This window comes from Salvelinus namaycush, chromosome 5, assembly GCF_016432855.1.
Source record: "Salvelinus namaycush isolate Seneca chromosome 5, SaNama_1.0, whole genome shotgun sequence".
NCBI classification, from domain to species: Eukaryota; Metazoa; Chordata; class Actinopteri; order Salmoniformes; family Salmonidae; genus Salvelinus; species Salvelinus namaycush.
In genome coordinates, this window is record NC_052311.1 from 17,916,993 (window position 1) to 17,930,132 (window position 13,140).

The 13,140-nt window shown below is 42.5% G+C and overlaps 1 protein-coding gene across 1 annotated transcript in view; it reads right to left on the minus strand.

The window, feature by feature from the left end:
• The window catches only part of LOC120048019 (GPI ethanolamine phosphate transferase 2-like), a 115,171-nt gene that overhangs the window by 14,521 nt on the left and 87,510 nt on the right, over positions 1 to 13,140 (minus strand). Inside the window, exon 10 of the mRNA XM_038993689.1 lies at positions 12,128 to 12,319. Within this exon, the coding sequence (XP_038849617.1) occupies positions 12,128 to 12,319 (192 nt within the window). The remainder of the gene's footprint in view (positions 1 to 12,127; positions 12,320 to 13,140) is intronic.

The following is a 13,140-nucleotide window of genomic DNA, read 5'->3' on the forward strand; positions in this document are numbered from 1 at the left end:
TTAAGGAGCCTGGAGTGATAGGAGTGGAATAAGGGTCTGGTTCACTAGGAGAGGGAGTCAAGCAGGTGTTGCCAATGTATTATTAATTCACAGTTTTTTTTATTGCAACCCTCGTCCCTCAGATGAATGGCAAGCAGTTCCTTCTAACCCTGGAGTTGTGCTAGCTACAGCTCTCGCATTTATATTATTCACATTTTTTTATCCACACACAATTAGATGTGGAGAGAATCCTTCTTGGTTTTTATGCTAAGCATGACTGGAAATCCTCTTCTTGTTGGATTTATGCTAAGCATGACTGGACATCCTCTTCTTGTTGGATTTATGCTAAGCATGACTGGAAATCCTCTTCTTGTTGGATTTATGCTAAGCATGACTGGAAATCCTCTTCTTGTCGGATTTATGCTAAGCATGACTGGAAATCCTCTTCTTGTCGGATTTATGCTAAGCATGGCTGGAAATCCCAGTCTTGTAGGATTTATGCTAAGCATGGCTGGAAATCCCAGTCTTGTAGGATTTATACTAAGCATGACTGGAAATCCTCTTCTTGTCGGATTTATGCTAAGCATGGCTGGAAATCCCAGTCTTGTCAGATTTATGCTAAGCATGGCTGGAAATCCCAGTCTTGTAGGATTTATACTTTGCATGGCTGGAAATCCCAGTCTTGTCGGATTTATGCTAAGCATGGCTGGAAATCCTCTTCTTGTCGGATTTATGCTAAGCATGACTAGAAATCCCAGTCGTGTTGGATTTATGCTAAGCATGACTGGAAATCCCAGTCGTGTCGGATTTATGCTAAGCATGACTAGAAATCCCAGTCGTGTCGGATTTATGCTAAGCATGACTGGAAATCCCAGTCGTGTCGGATTTATGCTAAGCATGGCTGTGGGACTGACTTGTTAACTGTGAGGATACGGAGGAATCAAAGAGTGCGTGGTTCGACAGGTTGCTGGTTCGAATCCACACGCCTACTAGTTTAAAAAAATCTGTCAATGTGCACTTGAGCAAGGCACTTAACCCTACTTGCTCCTGTAAACCACTATGGATAAGAGTCTGCTAAATGACTCAAATGTAAATGTGTGTTGGGATTTTCCACAGGCGTTTGTGTGAGGGCTTGAGTTAGATGATATTGCTCAGAGCAACACAATCAGCAAATGAAATGAGCTGGAAATATGACAAACAAATGCCATGCTGAGGCCAGTGTGTGTTATTTGGTATGAGTGGCACAGATGGGTAGAGAACGAGAAAATGCCGACATGATGCCAGCCCCCTCGCTCTCTCTCTGCAGTGAGGAGGCACATGCTCTCAGGGGAAACCACACAGAAATGAAATCCTGGTATTTTGATGCTGGCAGAACAACCATGCTAATAATACACTTGAATAAACTGACCAAGTCCATACCAAAAAACAAGAGGAAGTCTCTGAAGGTTTCTGGAAACCATGGACTGCAGTCTGTCTGTCTGCCTGCCTGTATAACTGGTTATTAAACAAGGTGTGTATCCTCACTAGCTTGACTGATGACAATATCCCACGTGATGACAATATCAGTCATCAAAATGCCATAACTGCCATCTTGGAGTAGAGCACAATGGATCAGTCAACTCTGTGTTGTTGTATGTGTCGAACTGCTTTGCTTTATCTTGGCCAGGTCACAGTTGTAAATGAGAACTTGTTCTCAACTAGCCTACCTGGTTAAATAAAGGAGAAATATATATATATTTTTTAATAATTTAAAAAAAGAGAGGAGGACATGTCTCAAAAGCCAGAGACACCTGCCAAGAGATCTAGCATTAATGTCACTGACAGATTGCAAAGCATATTGGGTAATGATAATTTTGTGTCACTTTTTGGGAGAACAGTTTAACTAGACACCTGCGTTCATTATTTGCTTCATTATTTGCTCGGTATGAAGAAAACATGAGAAACTGACATTGACAAACAGTAGTATCCTGGGTGCTCAAAGGCTTCTAGATTTTGTTTTCAACAGAGGTCATAGCCACGCAAAAATGAAAATATGATCTAAACTAATTTAGTGAACAATTTAACAAATACTGGAAAGAATGTAGAAATACATCGTTTGAACATGGTCCTAGTTGATTCTGAAGTAATTATATGGTTGTGACAGAGGGAGGCTTAGAACAGGGGATTGTGGAAAGGCTATAGGCTGAATGTGCGTATGAGCCAATGATAGCTTCATTCTTATCCAGGAATGTCTTTAGAGAGAGAGAGATTGAGCCGTTGCTTATCATACCATGACACCTGCAATCACCTCAGGTGTGTTTTGAATGCTTTGTGTGTGCGTGTTCACGCACGTGTGTGTGCATGTGTGTACTCAAGAGGTTCTGATGAGAGCCTGGAATTAATTTGCAACTTCATGAGGGATCTGCATGAATAAATGTTCCCAAATGAAGTGTCAGCACAACAAACATCTAATCAGGATCAAATAAAGGGTCTGCTTTGGGGAGGTGTTGAGCACTGCAGGAACCAATTGAGATGGTACTAGAAAACAGCCACAAACACTAACAGCGCTTTGACAGAACACACTCAACAGAACTTTTAAGATATTTCAGTCATTTTTGACACCTCGATTGAAGTGGTGTGTAGGTTCCATGTGCTCTGCAGTACATGTATTTTGAGTCATTTATGGAAACTAACTCAGGTTTAGTGGCAACTCTTACGCTTAGAAGCAAGTGTTCTTGTAATAAATTGCCCAAACTATCAAGCTACAACCTTGATCTCTGATTGAAACGTTCATCGCTACAGTACTCACCCCCTCTCTGAACAAGGTGGTTCTCTAGCATAATGAGAAACATGACATTAGCCTGGGTTTGAAGGAGGGTCACCTTTGTTCAAGTATCTCTCAATCTTTACATTTCTTCACAGGAATGGCAACATAAAAGATGAGATATGAAAGAAAAACTCCAGAAGAATGGAACTGAATTAGCGCCGGGAGTGATGATGTTCTGGAGCAAACGCTATGACATCTCAGAGACTACTAATGTCACTATGCAATAATGCTATTTGGAACAATGAAAGCATCCTCTACATTGTTTACATTGTTTCAACTCTGGTGCTTCACTGCAATTGTGTGTGTTTTCTGGGGGTGTTGGAAATAGAACAGAAAACACACAATTCTATTCAGTATGGTGCTGTAACACAAGTCAAGTGTGTTCAGATAACACAGTAGCCTCCCAGGGTCTCTGGGAGATGTATTTCATCACAGAGACATCGGCGGCCCTTAAGCCACTCCTGTAATTCATATTAACTGCACTGGGCTGAGATATGATTTCACGTTGCCATTTAACAAGGGGATGACTTAACAGTGGGGCAGATAACTGCTTGTCACAAAGACTGGACGATCTTGCCTGCAACTGGAGTATTCTACAATCCAAAGATGTCACAAATGACATTTACATTGAAAGCCAATCACATTTCACATTCAGATGTGGGCATTCTGGGGCCGGGCAATGTATTGTGTGACACCTGATGAAGCCAGCAAAACATTTTGATTACATTTAGGATTAGCTGAGCTAGTATTAGTCAATGTGGTAACCTGCACTTGTCTTTTCTTACTAGCACTGTCTTTGCTGATAACTTCTTTATTGAGGAAAGATTTGCATGCTACGACTGTGATATGTGGTTGTCTCACTTAGCGATCTTAAGATGAAAGCACTAACTGCATGTCGCTCTAGACAAGAGCGACCGCTAAATTACAAAAATGTTAAATGAGGTACAACAAACACACAACGGTTTTAATACTGGCCTACCAATGCTATAATGATGTGAGGTGAATTGTAACATAAAACAACATGGGAAAACCAAAAATAAATAACAAGCAGAATGAAAAACAGCTAATAAAACGTGAAACTATTACAAAAAAGCTGGACGATTCAAAGTGCCTCTTAAACCATCTAACAGTTTGTACATATTATTTCCCAGAATGGCTTTCCTTGCACCGGAGCTACATGGTGACAATTTTCCTTTTTTGAATGACAATAAAATGGTATGATTGATGACCCCATCTTGTGGGGAGGGGGGGAGGACTCGGCAGCCTCTGCCGGGCCACATAAATCCTGGCCGTTCATCAGGCTGAGGACGGGCGGCACGACATCGAAACGTGAAACAGCAGGAGACCCATCAATTCCAAGGCGTTTTTCCCCAACATTTTTACAGTCGACTCTACAATGCTCTTTTGGATAATTTGGTGGAACATTTCCTGATGTGCAACAGGCGAAGAAAGAGTGAAGAAAGGAGAGAGAAGTAGGAATAGAGGAAGAAATAAATAGGGCCATTAACTTAATCCCTACAGATGTCATATCTTAATTTGACCCATTTCGCCACAGGAGGAAAATAATCCTGCAGCAGGAGGATTTGAATATCTGAAGAAATATTTAGGATCGCCGCCTCGGGGCAGGTGGTAGCGGTATTTCTATACAATGCACACCGTACCTTATGTAGGCTAGGTGCAGGCTACAGCGTGTCTTCTGTGAATTCTTATGTGGATTATAATAAATGGACATATTTGTAGGGGGTAGATATATTTTTGTTAGGGAAAATCTTTTTTTTTTTTTTGATCAGTTTGTTCAATGTTTTTTGTTCAATCATATGTTCAAGGCAAGCAATAGGCAGAATAAATGATTGGTTTCCTCAGTGTCTGTGTGGTCAAGCGGTCACAGCCACTGACCACAGCAGATATGCCAGAGCCGACATGTGTTCGAAACCAGCCCAATGCCCTTTGACTCATGGATGAACGTCTACTTTTGACACATTAATTCCCCCTGGTTAAAGGGTTAATTCCACGTGGTTACACGGTTAAAACAGAAACCACTCAATGGGTAAAAGTGTAGGCATTAATTCAGAGTGTTTAAGGTTTTGGTTTAGGGAAGGCTTCAAATAAAATTATAAAAAATTATGTGCCTATGTACAATACATAGTTTTTCAATCAGCATACACTATATGAGCAAAAGTATGTGGACACCTGCTCGTCGAACATCTCATTCCAAAATCATGGGCATTAATATGGAGTTGGTCCCCCATTTGCTTCCATAACGGCCTCCACTCTTCTGGGAAGGCATTCCACTAGATGTTGGAACGTTTCTGCAGGGACTTGCTTCCATTCAGCCACAAGAGCATTAGTGAGGTAGGGCACTGATGTTGGGCGATTAGGTCTGGCTTGCAGTCGGCTTTCCAATTCATCTGAAAGTTTTTCGATGGGGTTGAGGTCAGGGCTCTGTGCAGGCCAATCAAGTTCTTCCACACTGATCTCGACAAACCGTTTCTGTATGGACCTCAGGGACATTGTCATGCTGAAACAGGAAAGGGCCTTCCCCAAACTGTTGCTACAAAGTTGGACGCACAGAATCATCTAGAATGTCATTGTATGCTGTAGGGTTAAGATTTCCCTTCACTGTAACTAAGGAGCCTAGCTCGAACCATGAAAAACAGCCCCAGACCATAATTCCTCCTCTACCAAACTTTACAGTTGGCACTATCCTTTCGGGCAGGTAGCGTTCTCCTGGCATTCGCCAACCCTAGATTCGTCCATCGAACTGCCAAACGGTGAAACGTGATTAATCACTGCAGAAAACGCGTTTCCACTGCTGCTTGGCCATGGAAACCCATTTTATGGAGCTCCCGGTGAACAGTTCTACTGCTGACGTTGCTTCCAGAGGCAGTTTGGAACTCGGTAGTGAGTGTTGCAACTGAGGACAGACGATTTTTACATGCTACGCGCTTCAGCACTCGGCAGCCCAGGTCTGCGGGCTTGTGTGGCTAACCACTTCGCGGCTGAGCCATTGTTGCTCCTAGACGTTTCCACTTCACAATAACAACACTTACAGTTGACCGTGGCAGGGCTGAAATTTGACAAACTGACTTCTTGACAAACTGGCATCCTAAACTCAGCAAAAAAAGAAATGTTCCTTTTCAGGAACCTGTCTTTCAAAGATAATTCATAAAAATCCAAATAACGTCACAGATCTTCATTGTAAAGGGTTTAAACACTGTTTCCCATGCTTGTTCAATGAACCATAAACAATTAATGAACATGCACCTGTGGAACGGTCGTTAAGACACAAACAGCTTACAGACGGTAGGCAATTAAGGTCACAGTTATGAAAACTTAGGACACTAAAGAGGCCTTTCTACTGACTCTGAAAAATACCTAAAGAAAGATGCCCGGGGTCCCTGCTCATCTGTGTGAACGTGCCTTAGGTGTGCTGCAAAGGAGGCATGAGGACTGCAGATGTGGCCAGGGCAATAAATTGCAATGTACGTATTGTGAGACACCTAAGACAGCGCTTCAGGGAGACAGGACGGGCAGCTGGTCATCCTCGCAGTGGCAGACCACGTGTAACAACACCTGCACATGATCGGTACATCCAAATATCACACCTGCGGGACAGGTACAGGATGGCAACAACAACTGCCCGAGTTACACCAAGAACGCACAATCCCTTCATCAGTGCTCAGACTGTCCGCAATAGGCTGAGAGAGGCTGGACTGAGGGCTTGTAGGCCTGTTGTAAAGCAGGTCCTCACCAGACATCACCGGCAACAACGTTGGCTATGGGCACAAACCCACCATCGCTGGACCAGACAGGACTGGCAAAAAGTGCTCTTCACTGACGAGTCGCGGTTTTGTTTCACCAGGGGTGATGGTCGGATTCACGTTTATCGTCGAAGGAATGAGCGTTACACCGAGGCCTGTACTCTGGAGCGGGATCGATTTGGAGGTGGAGGGTGTGTCATGGTCTGGGGCGGTGTATCACAGCATCATCGGACTAAGCTTGTTGTCATTGCAGGCAATCTCAACGCTGTGCGTTATAGGGAAGACATCCACCTCCCTCATGTGGTACCCTTCCTGCAAGCTCATCCTGACATGACCCTCCAGCAAGACAATGCCACCAGCCATACTGCTCGTTCTGTGCGTGATTCCCTGCAAGACAGGAATGTCAGTGTTCTGCCATGGCCAGCGAAGAGCCCGGATCACAATCCCATTGAGCACGTCTGGGACCTGTTGGATCGGAGGGTGAAGGCTAGGGCCATTCCCCCCAGAAATGTCCGGGAACTTGCAGGTGCCTTAGTGGAAGAGTGGGGTAACATCTCACAGCAAGAACTGGCAAATCTGGTGCAGTCCATGAGGAGGAGATGCACTGCAGTACTTAATGCAGCTGGTGGCCACACCAGAAACTGAATGTTACTTTTGATTTTGACCCCCACTTTGTTCAGGGATTTTCACACATTATTCCATTTCTGTTAGTCACATGTCTGTGGAACTTGTTCAGTTTATGTCTCAGTTGTGAATCTTGTTATGCTCATACAAATATATACACATGTTAAGTTTGCTGAAAATAAACGCAGTTGACAGTGAGAGGACGTTTCTTGTTTGCTGAGTATATGACAGTGCCACTTTGAAAGTCACTGAGCTGTTCAGTAGGGGCCATTTTACTACCAATGTTTGTCTTTGGAGATTGCATGGCTGTGTGCTTGATTTTATACAGCTGTCAGCAAAGCGTGTGCTTGAAATAGACGAATCCACTAATTTGAAGGGGTGTCACATACTTGTGGTGTATCATCAGTATTCCTAGTATTCTTAGTTCTTGCTAGAGCCTAGTGAACTGTCGTAGCGCAGTAGGTCTAAGCAGCGTGCTCCGGCTCCAAGCCTCATGAGGTTGCGGCCAGTTCTGGGCAATCTAGTCACCAGCCCGAGCCTACATTATGCCCACAAGTTAACAGCATTTATTTCAATGTTTTCAAGAAGTAAAAGAAATAGTATGATAATTTAAACATGAAAGAAAAGTGTCTCAGTTCAACTAAATGGTCTTTGGATAGGCTGCATAAACATCTTGACAGGTTTATTAAATTAAATATTAAAGCCACACAATACAGGCTTTCAATCCACACCAAAGACCAGAACTATATTGTCAAATTATACATAGCCTAACTAGAAAACGTGGACAAGCATCTATACTGGAGGAAAGTTTATCGTTCTACAGTAGGCCTACATCTGTCAATCAACTGATGGCACAAACCAGCTCATCAACTTAGCCAGGGAAACACAAACAGGGAAACACACACACACAGATAGGCTAATATTGCATCCATCGATGGCACTAGATTATCACCAGCGGATGTCTCGTTGAACCATTGACACGGGCTAAATTCCCCCACATAGCTGATCTCAATTGCAACCATTATTGGTCAACCCATTATGGCTCTCTAAAATATGTTGGTATTACTTGTGTCCTGCTTGCAACCAAAGTCTTTCAAGATACAGTTTAAGTCGGAAGTTAACATACACTTATGTTGGAGTGATTAAAACTCATTTTTCAACCACTCCACAAATTTCTTGTTAACAAACTATAGTTTTGGCAAGTCAGTTAGGACATCTACTTTGTGCATGACAAATCAATTCCCCAACAATTGTTTACAGACAGATTACTTCACTTATAATTCAATGTATCACAATTCCAGTGGGTCAGAAGTTTACATACACTAAGTTGACTGTGCCTTTAAACAGCTTGGAAAATTCCAGAAAATTATGTCATGGCTTTAGAAGCTTCTGATAGCTTAATTGACATAATTTGAGTCAATTGGAGGTGTACCTGTAGATGTATTTCAAGGCCTACCTTCAAACTCAGTGCCTCTTTGCTTGACATCATGGGAAAATCTAAAGAAGCCAAGACCTCAGATTTTTTTTTTAACCATAAGTCTGGTTCATTCTTGGGAGCAATTTCCAAATGCCTGAAGGTACCACGTTCATATGTACAAACAATAGTACGCAAGTATAAACACCATGGGACCATGCAGCCGTCATACCACTCAGGAAGGAGACACGTTCTGTCTCCTAGAGATGAACGTACTTTGATGCGAAAAGTGCAAATCAATCCCAGAACAACAGCAAAGAACCTTGTGAAGATGCTGGAGGAAACAGGAAACAGGTACAAAATGATCTATATCCACAGTAAAACAAGTCCTATATCGACATAATCTGAAAGGCCACTCAGCAAGGAAGAAGCCACTGCTCCAAAACCACCATAAAAAACCCAGACTACGGTTTGCAACTGCACATGGGGACAAAGATCGTACTTTTTGGAGAAATGTCCTCTGGTCTGATGAAACAAAAATAGAACTGTTTGGCCATAATGACCATCGTTATGTTTGGAGGAAAAAGGGGGAGGCTTGCAAGCCGAAGAACACCATCCCAACCGTGAAGCACGGGGGTGGCAGCATCATGTTGTGGGGGTGCTTTTCTGCAGGAGGGACTGGTGCACTTCACAAAATAGATGGCATCATGACGGAGGAAAATTATGTGGATATATTGAAGCAACATCTCAAGACATCAGTCAGGAAGTTAAAGCTTAGTCGCAAATGGGTCTTCCAAATGGACAATGACCCCAAGCATACTTCCAAAGTTGTGGCAAAATGGCTTAAGGACAACAAAGTCAAGGTATTGGAATGGCCATCACAAAGCCCTGACCTCAATCCTATAGAACATTTGTGGGCAGAACTGAAAAAGCGTGTGCGAGCAAGGAGGCCGACAAACCTGACCCAGTTACACCAGCTCTGTCAGGAGGAATGGGCCAAAATTCACCCAACTTATTGTGGGAAGCATGTGGAAGGCTACCCGAAACATTTGACCCAAGTTAAACAATTTAAAGGCAATGCTACCAAATACTAATTGAGTTTATGTAAACTTCTGACCCGAGGGAATGTGATGAAAGAAATAAAAGCTGAAATAAATCATTCTCTCTACTATTATTCTGACATTTCACATTCTTAAAATAAAGTGGTGATTCTAATTTACCTAAGGCAGGGTATTTTTACTAGGATTAAATGTCAGGAATTGTGAAAAACTAAGTTTAAATGTATTTGGCTAAGGTGTGTGTAAACTTCCGACTTCAACTGTAAGTTCACCCTCTGGTTGATATTGAAATCGGAACAACTTAGTCCTTTTTTAACAGACTTTTTTGAACAGGCGATTTATCTATTTGACAAGCATTCCGTACAATAGAAATACAATTATTTTTCATTGTTTACCACGGTAAATCTAATGTGGCAATTTACCCGATAATTTGTATGAATGGAAACTAATGTTGGTGTAGCCTACCCTACTGACTTATTATTTTATTAGTTTACTATTTATGTTATCCAAAGTGTCTGGTATGGTAATTTCTTATCAAAATCAGAGGTAAAATATCCCTGGATTGTCCATATTTGAAAAGTGTAAATATATCAAGTCAATCGAGGGGATTGAGTTCTTTGTGCCAGAAGGGTGTAGGCCAGAATCAAACCAATGCCAACAAGGCAGGCCTATATGTGCACACTGAAGGCAGCATCCCTAACCACTAGATCACAATTCAACTCAATTTTGACCTTAGCATACACTTGACACTTGCACGTCGTAGCCTAGTGGAGACTGATATCTATCTTGTGTTATTAAGCTATATGAACAACAGTTGTTGATGTGGATGGCTTCATTTCAGATACATTTTTGTACATCTGAATGTTGCAGTAATAGGGCCTCAGACTAGAATTGGAGCGAGAGCGAGAGAACATTTGCCCTGATCCCAATGACTCGACTGCCCCTGCAATGAGAGAAAGAAAACTGCTGTTTTTTTCAGGGACTGACAAGGCTCATTCGAATTTGCTGATGCAGCAGGAAAATTCTCTGTGACAAGAGTGATCAAGTTAAGATCCGACATCTGTACCTACCAACTACTTACAGTGAAGACCATAAAATGTCACAGGTGATTCTTCATGATTTTAAAGTTAAGGAAATGGCAAGGATGATTATGTTGTCATTGGTAGAGAAAAAAATTCTGCCTAGAGAGCAATACCAAGAACCATACGCCCCAAAAATATTTTTTTTTTTTTTTTTTTGCTGTCAGATAAGCTCAATTGTCCTTTAGACTTTAACCTACGAAACACACAAAAAAATTCAGCCTGAACTATCATAACGAGACAGTGTGGGAGACCCTCTTTCTGCTATTTAGGTCAGTGTGATAAGCCACAAAGGGATGAAGGGGTCTCATGCTACCAGATTAGCCTGGCTGCGAGTGACTGAGACGGGGCCAACGCTGTTGTAGACCCAACTTAATGGAAATGCCAGGAGGTTGCCGCGGCGCCAGCATAAACACCTTCCCGCAGTGATTAATGACTCGGCGACTTGGCACGGCGGCGTTGCCAATTATACGGAGTGTTGGTGTGCGCCTGGTACTGTGCAACGAGGGGTAAGGGTGGGTAGGGGTGAGAGGTGAGGTGGGAGTAGGTGGGAGTAGAGACAATGTCAAGGAGAGCATGGAGGGGGGAGGGAACAGGAACATGTCTAGTAAGAGACAAGGAAGGGGGGTAGGATAACTGGGCAGCAGCACCTGAACACTCATTATGCTCTCACAGTCAACGGGGCTGTGGACAAGATGCAGCTGGCTGGGTACTAAGGGTTGATTAGCTGGCTGGTGATAGGGAGGGTGGGAGGGATTGAGCCAAGTGGCAGAGCAAAGGAGCTCCACATTTGGTCATTAGAAATCAAAAGCACGGGGGTAAACAAAGCGATCAGCCTCTCTGATTGGACCATTAATCACCTTGATACAGAAAGGGCCAGGCTAAGGACATGAGCACAATGATCTCTAATCAGACAGCAATAAGGGTTTTCAAAGCAGTTTTCCCCTTGGGTTACTTGGCTACAAATGATTGAAAGGTTGTTTTTTCCCCTAGTCTTTCTTCCTCTGTGGCCTTGTGTGTACTTTATGCTGATGTAGGCCTTAAGGTGTATCCTTCATTAACGATCCATGATGTGATCACATATCAAATGGCTCGAAAAACAGGCAAATACAACTCAGCAGTTTTTTTTTTAGATGTCTGGCACCTACTTCCATTCTCCGTTTAAAGGCACTTATATATTTAGTTTTGCCCATTCACCCTCAATGTCACACATACACAATCCATGTCTCAAGGATTAAAAATCCTTCTTTAACCCATCTCCTCCCCTTCATCTACACTGATTGAAGTGGATTTAACAAGTGACATCAATAAGGGATCATAGCTTTCACCTGGATACACCTGGTCAGTCTGTCATGGAAAGAACAGGTGTTCACAATGTTTTGTACACCCAGTCGGCGAAAACTTACTTGGACATGTTACCACCGCCATGTTGCCACGGAAACACAACGTTGCCCACCGCCGCCCGGTAGCTGTAGACACCCAGAAGGCCAAGGGCCAGGGCAATCTTGGACACCCAGGAACATCTCCGCTGGACCAGGAAGTAGATCAGAGCCAATGACAAGGCGGCGAACAAGGACAGCACCATCTTGTGTTCCAAGCTGTAGAGACAGAACAGATATACATTTAAACCACTTCAAACTGTACTAATTACACAATAGAGTTAACAATTAATTTGTTACACATCTGTTTTAGAATAATGTATTTGACTTTATTCCGATGAACATTCAAAAATTAAAACAATCAAATCAAACTTTATTTGTCACATGCACCGAATACAACAAGTGTAGACCTAACCGTGAAATGCTTACTTACAAGCCCTTAACCAACAGTGCAGTTCAAAAAGAGTTAAGAAAATATTGACCAAATAAACTAAAGTAAAAAATAATAAAACGTAACACAATAACATAACGAGGCGATATACAGAGGGTACCGGTACCGAGTCAGAGTGCGGGGGTACAGGTTAGAGGTAATTTGTACATGTAGATAGGGATGAAGTGACAATGCATAGATAATAAAACAGCGAGTAGCAGCAGTGTACCAAACAAATGGGGGGGGGGGGGTCAATGTAATAGTCCGGTGGCCATTTGATTGTTCAGCAGTCTTATGGCTTGGGGGTAGAAGCTATATTGTATGCATTAAGATATTTATTGTGGAGTTTAGTGCCGTTCCAGGTTATTTCCTTGGACTCATACCACAGTCATACATTGTAAAATTGGAAAGGGGAAATAAGAATGGCACATTTATTAGGGACGTGCAACTTTCCCTTTCAAGATGATTCTATACGTATCTAGATATATGGGCTCTAATACAATACAGGAACGATACATTTTACTTTGAAACGATTCGGTGCGATTCGGTTTGATTAGAGGAATGAATCGATGTGATTCGGTTCGATGCACTAACATTTGTTGCATAAACA